Genomic DNA, 16,617 nt, shown 5'->3' with positions numbered 1-16,617 from the left:
GAAGTCAAATTATTCTAGGTTCAACCTGGATATATGTTCTAGACAGTGTACCCGAGCGGACAACTCGAGTTGAAGAAGGAGCTCCTTTTCGGGAACCAAAAGGCCAGCCGGCTTAGAAACTTTCCGAGCCTCTTTTATTTAGGGTATGAAACTAACAAAATAGGGAGTCTCGGCCAGTAAGCACATCCCCGGAGGTAAGAAGAGAAGGTTTCGGCACAATTTATATGTACAATTCAAATAATATCAAAGCAGTAAAAGACATCATTTTGCACATTTAGGCCAAAACATGTAATAAGATCAAATAATAAATAAAGCCAAATATAACAATTCATCTAAGCTCGAATTTTGAACCCTGAACCAGAGATTCTGGGTTTACAGTCCCCAGCAGAGTCGCCAGAGCTGTCACACCTCCTTTTTCCTACCCCGTAAGGGTATAAGGGAGTTTTTCCAATTAAAGGACAATCGAAACGGGATTTGTTTCTTTAATTCAGAGTCGCCACTTGGGAGATTTATGGTGTCTCAAGTCACCGGTCGAATCCCGAATCGAGGAAAAGATTGACTCTGTTTAACAGTCCGCCAACCAGAAATCCGGATAAGGAATTATGTTAACCCAGGAGAAGGTGTTAGGTATTCCCGAGTTCCGTGGTTCTATCACGGTCGCTCAACTGTTATATTCGGCTTATTTATCTTATTTTTAACAATTAAGAACTTATATGCAAATTTTAACTTTAAACCGCTTTTATCAATTTTATTATTATTGTTATTATTTTACGGAGAATTGCAACGTTGTGAAAACGTATCTCGAACCACGTCACAATCAATGCACCCGTGGTTATCGACACATTTCGACTCCGTTGAGATTTGGATTTGGGTCACATGAATGCACACCCGTATTTAAGAAAATAATTTATTAAAGACGCGCCTAAAGCGACTAGCGTATTGTTGTTTTGGGAAAGGCCGTAAAATTTTGCTAAACGGCCCCGTCCCGAAATCTAAGCAGTTTCATCAAAACACATATAGAGGGCCCCGCATCCAGCGTATTCTTGTTTGGTGAGACACGTCTCATTAGTTAAAAAAAAATTTGCAACGTCATGGAAATGCATCTCGAACCACGTTACAACCAGTGTACACGTGGTCGTCGGCACATTTCGACTCTGTCGAGATTTGGATTTGGGTTGCATAAATGCACAGCCTAGTTTTAGGAAGGTAAGATTAATTAAGGCACGTCCTAAAGAGACTATCGTATCGTTATTTTGGGAAGAGGCCGTGAAAATTCACTAGACGAACAACTCCAAAGTCTATCCGGTTATTGAGTCATTTTATTGAGGGCCCCGCAATTTGTGATTTACTGTGGCAAGGCACGCCTCCTTTATTTTAAAGATATCCTAAAGTGACTATATTTCTATTTAAATCAGTCTCTAAAATAAAAATAAAAAATTCTAATTAACTACGAGCTTAAAAATAAGAAAGCGTAACATACTAATTGCTAGATTAAGACAAATATTAATGGAAAGGAATTTTACTAAAAAAAAGAAAAAAATTCGAAATTGTAAATAAAATACGAAATTCGCCAACTAATATTCAAAAGAAATCAATTATAGCTAGATTAAAGCTCGCATTGTTATAAAAAAACTATTGGAATTAATTATTCACAACCATTTGAAACTAGATTTAACCATAATTACTAAAGCTTATTAGAAAGTTTATTAAACTTAAACGTTGACTCATCTAGCTCAAGCTCGCATCTAATGGATTAATGTTCTTAGCCTTGCTACGTTGAATCAGACATTAAAAGCATCAAGCCTACTGATTCTACGAAATTATTGGCCTAATATTTGCGGATCTTAGTTCCTAACAAGATTCAAAGATTAAAATAAAAAACTCAAATTGCTTCTATTCCAATATTTGCAAATCCAAATCTAGATTTTACTAACCCTTCCCCCCAAAATTAAATCGATTTCCCATATTGATTATTTACCAATTTGATTTGAAAGCGATCTCAAACTAAAAAAATTAACAAAAGCCGAAACTAATACTTATGGTATTCATACCGACACTCATCCAATAGTTCCGCAATTTAACGCTTCACATTATACATAGTTCTACCATTCATATAACATGAAACACATAATGAATATCTAACTAAAAATACGAATATTCTATAATCAGAAGCATAAATCTTCTGGCCATTTCATTTCAGCTTCAATGCATATGTCAAAATGATTCAGAGTAGTGTACCTGGTATTTGAATACAAGGAAAGGAAGAATAGGATCAGCAGCAGTAGGAACAACGCAGCAACAACAAAAAACCAGTAGCGGTAATGCAATAATCCAGAAACAGAGTTTGAAAACCGGTGGAGCATTAACCAAAAAATCAACCAGACCTAGGAAAAACCAAGCGAAGACCCAAAAATCCCAATAACTCTCAAAGGCAGGACAGAATGAATAAAAAAAAACAGAAGAGGCAATGAGATAATTCTGATTTTTTCTTTCTTTAAGACTCGAAGTAGAACACTCTCAAACTATTGACTCTCTATGATTTTTGAAAATCAGTTCTTTTCTCTCAATCCTCAACTCTTAAGATTAAAAGTCTGTTTTTATCTCTTCTTTTGTTCTGAAATTTTTATCTCCAAATTCAGTCCCCTTTTAAGTGTCAAATGAGTCATCTTTTATACCAAAAGCAAGACTCCTCCTTTTCTTTTTTACCTATTTCCTTTTTACTTTTTTTTTTCTTTTTTAAACTATTATTACTACCCTTTTTTACCTCTTTTACTTTTCAGCCCAATATTCTTCTACTATGTGTACCTTTTAACTTTTATTATTACTTATACTATTTCTGATTTTAATTAAGTAAAAGCAGTCAACACGGACCCCACGGTCCCCTCCTTTTCAGTGGTCAAAGAAGACCTCATTATTAATCCTCCCCCTTTTTACTTTACATCATTATGTATTGTTCTCCACTATAATATTTTATTATTATTAGAGCTTAGTGGACGAAGCACTTAAATTAAATAAATCTGCAATTGGTTAATTCCCGTATTACCCCGAAACTACTGTTACTGCCCTGATTCAAAAAAAATCTGTTCAAACTTCAAAAATTATCTAAGAACTAAAATCGGATTACCAGCTATAACCAATTCACCTAATCAATTAACCAAAATATAGCAGCTATAACCAATTCTTAATCAAATTCAATCAACAAATTCAAACTAAATGATTAACAACAAAGAAACAACTGGAATTATTTTGATTGGACAATATTTTTTTTAAACAACAAACCTACTTTCAGATTCAACAACAATAACAAACAAGTATATTCAAATCATTGAGTTCAAATTCAAATTAAACGGAATAAATAAACAGATTCAAATCATTAAACTCAATAATCAATTGAACCTTAAACTAAATCTAACAATATTACAACCAAGATGGAGGATTCAAGTTATCAAACTAACACACTTCTATATTAAAACTAAATTCTTTTAAATGAATAAAAACAAATTAAAGAAATAATCAAGAAACGATAAACCACGTGTCACACCTCCTTTTTCCGCCCCGCGAGGGGACAAGGGAGTTTTTTCAATTAAAGGACAATCGAAACAGGATTTGTTTATTTATTTCAGAGTCGCCACTTAGGAGATTTAGGGTGTCCCAAGTCACCAATTTTAATCCCGAATCGAGGAAAAGAATGACTCCATATTACAGTCTGCGTACCAGAAATCCGGATAAGGAATTCTGTTAACCCGGGAGAAGGTGTTAGGCATTCCCGAGTTCCGTGGTTCTAGCACGGTCGCTCAACTGTTATATTCGGCTTGATTATCTGATTTTATACAAGTGTGAACTTATGTGCAAAATTTAACTTTTAACCGCTTTTATCATTTACTGTTTTTATCAAGAATTGCAACGTTGTGAAAATGTATCTCGAACCGCGTTACAATCAATGTACCCGTGGTCGTCGACACACTTTGACTCCGTTGAGATTTGGATTTGGGTCACATCAATGTGCACCCGAGTTTAAGCTGCCCCTCTTTGACTGGAAACACGAAGAGTTTTCCGACAAAGAACGACTAGACATGTTTTTGACCCGATCATTATTTGGAGGGACTACACTAAGTAAAGGAAGGGGATGTGACCGAGCCCTGGTATCTGAGCTGCCTACATATCCTTGGTTATACATGAATCAAGCCACGTGTAGTTCTGAAATGAGAGATGGTAGATTGTACCGAGGTGAAGATCCGATCGAGGTGCCGTTCCGTTGAGGTTCCGGTCCGCGGTCCTGTCATTACATCAAAAATGAAAACTGAAAAAGACTAACTAAGCCTATCAGCTACTAGTTACAAGGATTCCTATCTTTAAGTCTTCTGAAACTTGGTCTTGAGTCTTGAATGGTGCTTCATACAGACTTTGGATTTGAACCTTGATACTTGCTAGTTGTAGGTGCTAGTTCTTGAGCAGACCACATATGTTCTCCACTTCCGTACTTTGGATTCATTTTTTCTCTATTTTTTTCTTTTCTTGTTGTTTTTTTGTTTTTGTTTTTTGTGACCAGCTTTTGTTGACCATCTCAGACTGTTGACTCGCATTCTTGAGGCGAGCTTCTACTATTTATAACTTGGTTGAATGCTGGGGATTTTTGTTGTAGCCCTCTACTTCCCGGTGCTGGGGATTCCTGTTGTAACCTTCTACCTTCCGGTGGGGTTACTGATTTCCAAAATCTGCAGTATAAGACTAAAAAGTACTCCTCTTGTTATACAGGTGGGCGCCTGAAATATGAAATGTAAAGGCTGAAATGTATTCCTCTCGCTATACAGGTAGGCGCATGTTTCAACACTTGTAATGAAAAGACTGAAACGTATGCCTCTCGTTATACAGGTGGGCGCCTGGCTTCAACACTTGAAATGAAAAGACTGAAATGTATTCCTCTCGTTATACAGGTGGGCGCCTGGCTTTAGGAAAACTAAACATTGATTGTCTTAAGAAAACTAAAAAAGACTCTTTTTTTTTTTCAAATTCAAACGTTTTTTTTTTCAAATTATCCTAGGAGAAAATTCGTCAGACTAGTTTTTTTTTTTTTTTTGGTATCTTAGGAGAAATATTCATCAGACTAAGATTTTGATCCTAGGAGAAGGTTCATCAGACTAGGTCTCTATCTTCGGAGAAAAATTCATCAGACTAAGATTTTGATCCTAGGAGAAGGTTCATCGGACTAGGTCTCTATCTTAGGAGAAAAATTCATCAGACTAAGATTTTGATCCTAGGAGAAGGTTCATCAGACTAGGTATTTTTTTGGTATCTTAGGAGAAAGATTCATCAGACTAAGATTTTTATCCTAGGAGAAGGTTCATCAGACTAGTTTTTTTTTTAGTATCTTAGGAGAAAAATTCATCAGACTAAGATTTTGATCCTAGGAGAAGGTTCATCGGACTAGGTCTCTATCTTAGGAGAAAAATTCATCAAACTAAGATTTTGATCCTAGGAGAAGGTTCATCAGACTAGGTAATTTTTTTGGTATCTTAGGAGAAAGATTCATCAGACTAAGATTTTTATCCTAGGAGAAGGTTCATCAGACTAGGTTTTTTTTTAGTATCTTAGGAGAAAGATTCATCAGACTAAGATTTTGATCCTAGGAGAAGGTTCATCAGACTAGGTCTCTATCTTAGGAGAAAAATTCATCAGACTAAGATTTTGATCCTAGGAGAAGGTTCATCAGACTAGGTCTTTTCTTTTTGGTATCTTAGGAGAAAGATTCATCAGACTAAGATTTTTATCCTAGGAGAAGGTTCATCAGACTAGTTTTTTTTTTAGTATCTTAGGAGAAAGATTCATCAGACTAAGATTTTGATCCTAGGAGAAGGTTCATTAGACTAGGTCTCTATCTTAGGAGAAAAATTCATCAGACTAAGATTTTGATCCTAGGAGAAGGTTCATCGGACTAAGGTCTCTTTTTTGGTATCTTAGGAGAAAGATTCATCAGACTAAGATTTTGATCCTAGGAGAAGGTTCATCAGACTAGGTCTCTATCTTAGGAGAAAAATTCATCAGACTAAGATTTTGATCCTAGGAGAAGGTTCGTCAGACTAGGTCTCTTTTTTTGGTATCTTAGGAGAAAAATTCATCAGACTAAGTTTTTGATCCTAGGAGAAGGTTCATCAGACTAGGTCTTTTTGTTATCTTAGGAGAAAGATTCATCAGACTAAGATTTTGATCCTAGGAGAAGGTTCATCAGACTAGGTCTTTTTGTTATCTTAGGAGAAGGATTCATCAGACTAAGATTTTGATCCTAGGAGAAGGTTCATCAGACTAGGGTTTTTTTTGGTATCTTAGGAGAAAGATTCATCAGACTAAGATTTTGATCCTAGGAGAAGGTTCATCAGACTAGGTCTTTTTTTTATCTTAGGAGAAAGATTCATCAGACTAAGATTTTGATAACAACTTAGGAGGAAATGCCTCTCCTATGGGTAAAAAAACAAACTTAGGAGGAAATGTCTCTCCTATGGGTAAAAAACAAACTTAGGAGGAAATGCATCTCTTATGGGTGAAACTAAAACAAACTTAGGAGGAAATGCATCTCATATGGGTAAAACTTAAACTTAGGAGGAAATGCGTCTCCTATGGGTAAAAACAAACTTAGGAGGAAATGCCTCTCCTATGGGTAAAAAACAAACTTAGGAGGAAATACATCTCCTATGGGTGAAACTAAAACAAACTTAGGAGGAAATGCATCTCCTATGGGTAAAACTTAAACTTAGGAGGAAATGCGTCTCCTATGGGTAAAAGTAAACTTAGGAGGAAATGCATCTCCTATGGGTAAAAACAAACTTAGGAGGAAATGCCTCTCCTATAGGTGAAACTAAACAAACTTAGGAGGAAATGCATCTCCTATGGGTGAAACTTTAATGATTTCAAACTAGGAAGTGCGTCTCCTATTAATGAAATCTTCACTTAGGAAGTGCGTCTCCTATGCGTGAACCATTTCCTTCTTCCTGAATTATTTACTTACCTGTGTTGTCTTCCCTCGAAACTGCTGGGGATTATTTTGATGGGGATGACTTTTCCCCCTTTTTTCCTTACTCACTCTGGGTTGCCCGAAACTCTGTCGAGGATGCTTCTACATCTCGATGATCCGCTGGGGATAACACTGCTGAGGATAACTCTGCTGAGTAAATATGTTATCTTACTCCTTCCAAAATTACTTCCTTTTAAGTAGGATGTTTCATTCCTCTGCAAACTACTTTCCCCCCCTTTTTTATATTCTTTTTATTCTTTTTTTTATTATTCTTTTTTTTATTCTTTTTTTTATTCTTTTTTTTTGTTTTGTTTTTGCATAGCTTCTTCCTTCGAAGACTACCTCCCTTGAGAGTCGTTTTGCCTTTCCCCGAAAGGAACCGCTAAGGATACCGATTTTCACCAACCTTGTGTTGGACTCCTCGAAACTGCTAGGGATAACACTGTTGGGGAATTATTTACTTACCTGTTGGGGGATAAAATGTTATCAGCTGGGGATAACGCTGTCGAGGATAACACTGTTGGAGGATTCTGATTCCTTCAGAACTAGTGCTTCACTCTTCGGAAGGCTGTTGGGAATGATACTGGCCTTCTGCTTTTTCTGAGCTCAAGTTTCATCCCTTTGCTGGGGAACAACTTCCTCCATTGAAACTTATTATGTTGGGGGCAACGCTGGTTCTAAGACCACTTCCCTTGAGACTGGCGTTATCTTTATTCTTCCCCGAATGGGTACCTGACTTCCAGAAAATTTTCTAAATGGAAGGAAAATTTTCTGCCCCAGTTTGATAATATCCCTTGTTCATGCATTTTTGTCATCAATGCAATTTCCTTTACCTGTTTCAAATCAAACAAAATCTGTTAGTTTAAAATGCGGTGGTTGGTTGTGATACTCCTACTGGGATGGCTTTTCCCTTTCTCATTCCTTGCTCTGCGTTCCACATCTTGTTGGGGATGATATTATGTGCTGGGGATAATCCCTTCCTGCTGGGGATATCCCTCTTCTTTTGTGACATAGCTCGGAAACTGGCATTTCCCCGACTTTTAGTCTTGTATGAATTTCCCACAAATCATGCTCACTGCTTTCCTTATTTTGTTCACGGGCCTTGTCCTTGAGGTTTATAACCTTTGATTTCGGCAAGGATATCCCTCTTGACACTCGTCAATCCTTTTGTCAATTCCCTTTTGCTGGGGATATCTTTCTTGACACTGGCCTCGCGCTTGTTCCTTGCTGACTATACCACTTGGATGTACTAGTCAGATCTCATCTTGCATATTTGGAAAGCTGATGGCATATTTTGAAGTCAATTCACACTTGTTCTAACCAAACAGACTCTATTGGGGATTTTCGGAAAAAGATAAAAGGGAACATAATAAAAAGACAAAGGAAAAAATGACTCTTTAACAAAAGAAACTACAAATAAAAACCTATCAAATGCAGATACCGACTCTAATGGTCATGACATGCGTATGTGGCCTATCCTCTACCGCCAATCATCTTTCTAGATCTTCAATTGGTAATTCCCCATCTGATTCTCAATCCTATTCGACTTGTAGTGCCCGAAGGGTTTTCACTATCAAGTCTCTCTCATTTTTGGTTTTTCTCTCAGCTTTCGTCGCCTTATGGTGCATGTGAAGGTTTTCACCGATAAGACTCTCTCATTTGTATCACTTTCCAGCTGGGGATTCAGAGTGTTGCCGGTATGACTCTTTCTGCCGGGGATTAGAGTCCTTTCTGCTGTGGAACAGAATGTTATGCTCACCTGTGAGACTCTCATTTGTCTGACTTGGCATCTTTTGAAAACTGATCAGAAGGTCTTTCTTTGGACCGTAATGTAGGTTTTTGGATAAGGCTAGAAAGAAAGGGTATAAAAGGCTCAAAAATACAAAATAAATTCTGGGTTCAAAATTACAACTTTCGGAACTAGATTTATTTACAACAAACGCGACCTCTGCCCCAGTTTCTTGCTTGGAGATATTTTAATTGATTTCTTTTTCATTTTTCAAAACTATGACCAAGCCGTGAAGCGCCTACGTATCCTCTTTGAGGAATCAGGTCAAACGTAGTTCCCAATTCCTTTTTTTTCATTTGACTTTCCTTTGTTTTTTTTTTGTTATCATTTTCCTTCTCTTTTCTCTTTTTTTGGTTTTCTTTTCTTTTTTTTTTCTTTACCTGCCATGCTTACGTTTTCTATTCGTTTCTACTGATTCCGAACGAGGGGTATGAAAGAAAACAAATAAGGCTCAAAGGGCTAACGAAGGATAAAGTGTTTAGGTAGCAGAACAAAATGCCTTCGTCATTCCAGTCTTCAAAACATGCCAAGTGCAAACAACACAATTAAACAAAGATTTGCAGTCTCTTCTGATGGTGCTGGACTTGACAATTATATTCAACATCTGTTTGTTCATTTGTCACTTCTAAAGAACGTTGGGCGACACTCTCATTCTCATTATTATGAACGACCCTCATGCCAATTTGGCGAATCTTTGCTTTTTAACGGTTTTCTTTGTGTTTAACTTGCCCCAGTTCCATATGACTCGGACTCTGAATAATCTCAAACCGTCCTTATTTTCTTTAAATGTTCTGATCACCCCTCCAGGGTTGTACGATTAACTTTAAAGACTAGGCCCAAACTGTGTGCGCATGTCATGCCACTAGAATCGACGCTGAACAAAAATGATAAAAGGACTAAACAAAAAGATGAATGGAAATAATAAAAGACCGGATTTTGTGCTAGACTACCGGTGAAATGGTTTGAATAACAAAACAAACGAAATAAAATCCTAAACAACCTGGACAAAACTTAAACAAACCGCTATGACAAAACGGAAAGATAAGCGGAAAGATATTGACACAAAAACAATATCCGAATTTACAATCCTAATAATCCGAACAACGGGAATGACAACAAAATAAGCCACCACAAGCTTCTCTCTTGCTAACCAAGGAATGGAGCGTCCTCCCACTTTATCAAAACTGGCATCTTAGCCACTGAGCTTCGCATCAATACTGCCAAGACCGTTACCAACTTCAATATCGTCAACCTTAATCAACAAGTTCCCCAATATGATTCGAGTGCTTCTGTTATCAGGCCTGATCCCCGCAGAGTGTGTATCATGAGATGCAAGTGAAGGATTCTCAGTGTCATTGTCCGGCTTACCACAAACCAACCACCTTAACTTTATTTGCGAAACAAACAGGTTAGAATGGACTCACTCGGTCCTCATTATTAACAACATCTTTTTCTTTTTCTTTTTTTTCGATGTTTTTCTTTTTTTTTTCTTTTTCCATTTTTTCTCTTTTCTCTTTTCCTCTTTTTTTTTCTTTCTTTTTTTCGATTTTTTTTCATTTTTCCTTTTTTGATTTTTTTCATTTTTTTTGTTGTGGTCGAATCTTATGGAGATTGCCTACGTATCATGACCCCGCATGAATCAGACCTTGCGTAGTTCGGATCAATATGAGATAAACAATAATAAACATTTTTTCAATTTTCATATTAAAACCAACTGGGTTTCAAAGGTTTGAGGATGACATACAAACTCGAAAATCAAACAACCCACATATTCTAATTAAAAGATTTACAAACTCCAAAAACAAATGGCCATCTCCCTTTCTCCGTTTGACAAATGCAACCAAACAGTTATTTTTGCAAATGTGGCCCCTTCCAAATTCATATGAATTTTGAGGCCGGGGAGGATTATTTTATAACACTTTACAAACTTGTCCGTTCTTTTACGAAAATAACCTTTTGACAATTGAAAGATACTCTAAGGCTATTTCGGCAAGAACGGTTTAAGACACTGCCGAAGCTGGCTCGGCTTATTTTTGACAAAAATCCAAACGGTATTCACCTGACCGCTGACTTTTTGTTGTTTTTTTCAAATTACAAATAAAACTTGGTGTTGCAAACACGGCCCTTCAGCGCCTCGGGGACGAAGATTTATAGGGCTGTGTGGGTCAACTAGACCAAAAATCCTAAACATGACCCAAAAGGTGGCTGTCAGCCTTCCGGTGTCCCTTTCGGGAACATTCGACTATTTATGACAAAACAGAATCACCTGACTTATTTATGACTCTTTTTATCGTTTTTCAAATTAGAAAACTCAATATTGCAACCACAGCCTTTCAATGTCTCGGGGACGAAGATTTTTAAGGATGTGTGGGTCAACTGGACCAATTCTTAAAAAATGACCCGAAGGTGGCTATTTATGCAAAGTCAGCCTTCCGGCGTCCCTTTCGGGAACATTCGGCTATGTTTTGACAAAACAGCGTCACCCGTCTTCTTTATGACTGAATTAAAATTTGGACATGTTTTTTTTATTTATTATTATTTATTTGTTTTTGGCTATTTTAGCAAAAGGTGGGTTGGACCCGATGAGGGTTGCTTACGTATCTCACATCCGGTGAAAATCAAACCCGCGTAGTTCGGGCAAATAAACTATTTTTGAGAAGACCCTTTTCCATTTTCTATATATTTTTTTCCACACCAAACAAACAAACTATTATTTTTTCATTCATAACGTAAAACACAAAACATACTAACGTAAAACACAAAACATTTCTTCTTTTTTTTTTTCAGAATTTCGGCAGAGTTTAGATACTACTTGGACATTGTTTTTTTTTTCTAAAAATAAGTAGCTATATCTCTACACTGTTATTTTTTCCTCTTTTTCACGATTTTCTAATTTGTGGAAAATGATGACAACATACAAAATCTTTTTGAATTTTTCAATGCTCTTTTTTATTTATTATTATTTTGTTATTATTTTCAAAAATGTGGCATGGAGGACATAGGGAATTCCAAGACTTCTTGGATTCCACAAATGTTCCCCATGTGCTTTTTCCCAAAAAATGAAGCGTGGGGGACATAGGGAATTCCAAGACTTCTTGGATTCCACAAATGGTCCCCATGTGCTTTTCCCAAAAATGAAGCATGGGGGACATAAGGGATTCCAAGACTTCTTGGATTCCACAAATGTTCCCCATGTGTTTTTCCCGAAAAATGAAGCGGGGCGTGGGGGACATGTGGAATACCAAGGCTTCTTGAATTCCACAATGTTCCTCATGTGCTTAATTAACATAATAGCATGCTTATCTAAAAAATCGTGCAACTTTCTTATTTAACGTGATCAGCATGATAAGGAGTGTCATTTGTCCTCAACTATTATTGGTCCGCCAGACTCATTCACCCTTGAATAAATACAATATGTAGCACATAGGATGCCAAAAGATGGTCCATTATTTTCAGGTTGCTTGTCCTAGACGGACCCAACCCCTGTGTTGAGTCCCCTAAGTCAAATGCAACGTGATGCAAACAAACGTTCCTACTAGGGATCCGGCATGAAGCTGAGTTATTCTAGGTTCATAACCTGGGTATTTGTTCTAGACTGTGTACCCGAGCGGACAACTCGAGTCGAGGAGGGGGCTACGTACCGGGGACCCGCGGGGTCGTCCGGCTTTGTAACTTGTCCGGCCTCTTTCTTATTTCAAGGTATTGACACTAACAGAATAGGGAGTCTCGACCGGCGAGCTTCTCCCGGAGGTAAGAAGAGAAGGGTTTCGACACAGTTTATATGTACAGTTCAAATAATATCAAAGCAGTAAAAGCAGCATTTAGCACATTAGGCTCAAACATGTAAAAATCAGATAAAACCAAATATAACAATTTATCTAAGCTCGAAATTCTAACCCTGAACCAGTGGTTCTGGGTCATGTCCCCAACAGAGTCGCCAGAGCTGTCACACCTCCTTTTTCCGCCCCGCGAGGGGACAAGAGAGTTTTTTCAATTAAAGGACAATCGAAAAGGGATTTGTTTATTTATTTCAGAGTCGCCACTTGGGAGATTTAGGGTGTCCCAAGTCACCAATTTTAATCCCGAATCGAGGAAAAGAATGACTCCATATTACAGTCTGCGTACCAGAAATCCGGATAAGGAATTCTGTTAACCCGGGAGAAGGTGTTAGGCATTCCCGAGTTCCGTGGTTCTAGCACGGTCGCTCAACTGTTATATTCGGCTTGATTATCTGATTTTATACAAATATGAACTTATGTGCAAATTTTAACTTTTACCGCTTTCTTACTTATTGTTATTATTTTACGAGAATTGCAACGTCGTGGAAACATATCTCGAACCACGTTACATCAATGCACCCGTAGTTGTTTGGCATATCTCGACTCGGTTGAGATTTGGATTTGGGTCACATAAATGTGCACCCGAGTTAAGGAAAATAAATTATTAAAGGCGCGCCTAAAGCAACTAGCGTCTTGTTATTTTGGGGAAGGCCGTAAAATTCGCTAAACGGCCTGTCCTCGAATTCTAAGTATTTTAATATATACATTTAGAGGGCCCCGCAGCTTGTGCATTTTTTGTTTGTCGAGGCTCGTCTCATTCATTATTAAAAAGAATTTGCAATGTCATGGAAATACATCTCAGACCACGTCACAATCAATGTACCCGTGATTAGAGACACATTTCGATTTCGTTGAGATTTGGATTTGGGTCACATAAATGTGCACCCGAGTTTAAGGAGATAACATTATTAAATACGCGCCTAAAGCGACTAGCGCAGGGTTATTTTGAGAAAAGGCCGTGAAGTTCGCTAAGCGGCCGATCCCGAGTTCTAAGTAATTAACACATACATTTGTGAGGGCCCTGCAAATTGTGTTTTTATTTGGCGAGGCTCGTCTCATTTTTATTATTTAAAAGATGCCATTTTTAATACCTTTAACAATACCAAACCTTACAGCCTCTTTACAACTAAAATCCCATAACTTGTCAAAAGTTTAATAAAGGAAGTTTAGCGAATGAGTGTTTCGGAAGTAGTAACAATAGGTACTAATACTAATTTTGTCCGAATGAACTAAGCAAAGGAATGGACGAACAAATTAACGTCAAACTTGTGTCATAGAACAACTAACCCAACTTAATTAAATGAAATCAAATAAACAAGAATAACATAACGCAAAATGAACAAAAATGCATACGGTGAACACATAAGCAGAAAATTATCATACCAATTTCTATATTGCATCTTCGAACATTTAACGTAACATTTCCTTATCTAATACTTGAGGTTTACTAACCTGAACAAACAGAGACGGACAGAGCCATGGACCAGCCCTCAACATCGACCTCAACGGATAACCTCGAACGGGAAACCATAGAAAAGATCATCAAAGCTCAGACGGAATAGCTCGCGCTAGAAACTCGAACACGAACGGACTGAAAACGAGTCATGGCTGCTACTGGTTTTTCCAGATGGTCATTTGGACGCTCGTTACTTTTAAGGGCTGGGTTCGACGGAGTGCCGATTGAGGGTCGTTTGGCAAAATCGGAGTTCAGTGGTCGTTTGATCCACTGCTGGGCGCGAGGAAACGACGGGGAGGCTGGTTGTGGCGTGAGGTTGAGCTGGAGGTTTGGTGGGCGATAAGGCAGTAATGGAGGTTTGACGGAGGAAGAAGGCGATGGGGAAGTTTGGAAGGGTGACGACGCGATTGGAGACGAGTGAAGCAGCAATGGTGGACTGCCGGTGGTTGTAGGCGATGGGGAAGGTGACGGACTGGCGTCGCTGGATGGTGGTCGTAGGTTTCAGGTGGCCATGGTCGTCGTTTAGGGTGGTGTTGACGACGGGCAACGACGACGAGGGGGGGACTGTTTGGTCGACAGGACTGGACGACGAGGGAGCAGCGGGGTTATGGTCAGTGACGATGCAGCAGCAACAACTGTGGTCGTCGGCTTTAATGGAGGATCGCCGGACTGGTTTGATGGAGCTAGGAGGAGGAGGAGTGGTCGTGTGGGCAGTGACGACGAGCAGTCGGAGAGGTTTTGGAGGTGGAACGATGGTGGGTTTGGGTTTGCTAGGGTTTTTTAGGTTTTCTTGAGGAAGAAGGAGAATGAACAGTGCCCCCAAAATTTTTAAAAATCTGTCCCTCCCTCCTCCTGTGTTTGCCCGTGCATTTGTAGCTCTTGCCAAGAAAAATGGACCCCATGTGTGTAGGGTTCCAAGATTTGTGTCCCCCATGCGCGGTGGGGTTCCCCGTGTACGGTGTTCCGTCCGTCTTCCCCACGCTTGTCCTCCTTGTGTGGTGGACTCGGATTATTATGGGCTAGGTCCGAAAATTAGGCCTAAAAACGGGTAATTTGAACCCGAATATTATTCTTTCGCCCGGACCCGAGAATAAGAACACGACGTTGCTCAACTAATCCTATCTAAGTAAAATAACTACCAAAATAAGACTAAAATTTAAAACAAAACTATATCTTTTTTAATATTTTTCAAGATTAAAATAGCTACAAAATATTAATAAAACTATTTTTGTAATTTTCGTTTTTACATAAAGATAAAATATAAAGTAATATTTTTGTATTTTTTCAAAAATTAAAATGACTAGAAAACATTAATAGAACTATATTTTTGGTAATTTTCGAAATTATATAAAGTACAAAATTAAGGTACAGTTTTTTTGTATTTTTTTCAAGTTTATGATAAATACATAAACTAAAATTCATATATATATTTTTTGTAATTTTTCTTTTGCGACGAAATAAAGAAAAATAGTTAAAATAGCTATATTAGACCCAATTTCACATATTCACGCTAAAAATGTGAAAATTCTCGGGGAGGGTCAAAAATCACGTGTCTACACCATGAACAAGAAAGAAACAAACATACACTGATTTCGGATTCGAGAATATCAAGCAAAATACGGACAGAAATGAAACTTAAACCAACTAACCGGAAATGAACAACGACAAACTCGAACGAAAATGGAAAAACTCGAACCAAGACTGTCAAACCTAACGGATCTCGACTCAACAGGAACGTTACACCAAATGGAACGATAAACTTAAAAGTCAGTCGACAAACTCAAACGAACTCTCCTCGAGCTTTAAACGAACTCCATTGATGAAACAAACTTCCGTCGCCATTTTCTGGTGGTGATGGAGTTCAGTCGACGAAGAAAAAGAAAGGGACAGTAGCAACGGTGTTGATTGTAACATCTTCGCAAAACTTAGCCTCACAAAGTGCTCTCAATCTCTCAAGACCATACTGGTCAGCTGCAGCAAGCAGATGATGAGCCATCAAAGTGACTGCCCATTTTGTATCGAGACCCACCAGCTCTTGTAAATCAGGAAGGGCATCCCAATAGATGAAGTGGAGCAACGCCTTGAATACTGGAGCCTGAATTTCATCAACTTTAATACTTTGTACATTATCTTCTTTCAATGGACCAAAGAGTTGTGCCCTGAACATAGGGGAGCGGGCAGCAATACTAGTTTTTCCGGCGTGGCTGGGGTGGTAACGACGATGGGTCATTTGGTTGGTGTACTGGTGGTCGTATGGGACGTGAATGCTGGTGGTCGTTTCGGACGCTGGTCTCCGGCGTGGCTGGTTGCTGCTGGGCAGGGTTATGGACGACGGGGACGAGAGTTGGGAAGGTTCGTTGACGGAGCTGCTGGTCGTTTGGAGACGACGAACCGCACGCGTCGAAGTTGCACGCAGCAGCAGCTCACGTCGACGAACTTGTAGTCGTCCATGGCGGCTCACGTCGACGAACTTGTCACGGTCGTGAGACGGGGCTGTGCGACGAAGAAGATGAGGTTGAAGGGGTTG

At 38.5% G+C, this 16,617-nt stretch overlaps 1 protein-coding gene across 1 annotated transcript; it reads right to left on the bottom strand.

The window, feature by feature from the left end:
* Positions 1-15,951: 15,951 nt before the first annotated feature.
* Positions 15,952-16,320, bottom strand: LOC138877822 (BTB/POZ and MATH domain-containing protein 2-like). Its single transcript, XM_070157466.1, has one exon. It carries the CDS (start codon positions 16,318-16,320, stop codon positions 15,952-15,954), a length of 369 nt encoding a protein of 122 aa, XP_070013567.1.
* Between the last annotated feature and the right edge of the window lie 297 nt (positions 16,321-16,617).

Source organism: Nicotiana sylvestris, chromosome 1 (genome assembly GCF_000393655.2).
Source record: "Nicotiana sylvestris chromosome 1, ASM39365v2, whole genome shotgun sequence".
NCBI lineage: Eukaryota > Viridiplantae > Streptophyta > Magnoliopsida > Solanales > Solanaceae > Nicotiana > Nicotiana sylvestris.
This window is presented reverse-complemented; position numbering and strand designations above follow the sequence as displayed.

Coding starts and splice junctions, on each gene's coding strand:
- LOC138877822 (XM_070157466.1), bottom strand. CDS start 16,320: ATGACCCATCGTCGTTACCACCCCAGCCACGCCGGAAAAACTAGTATT.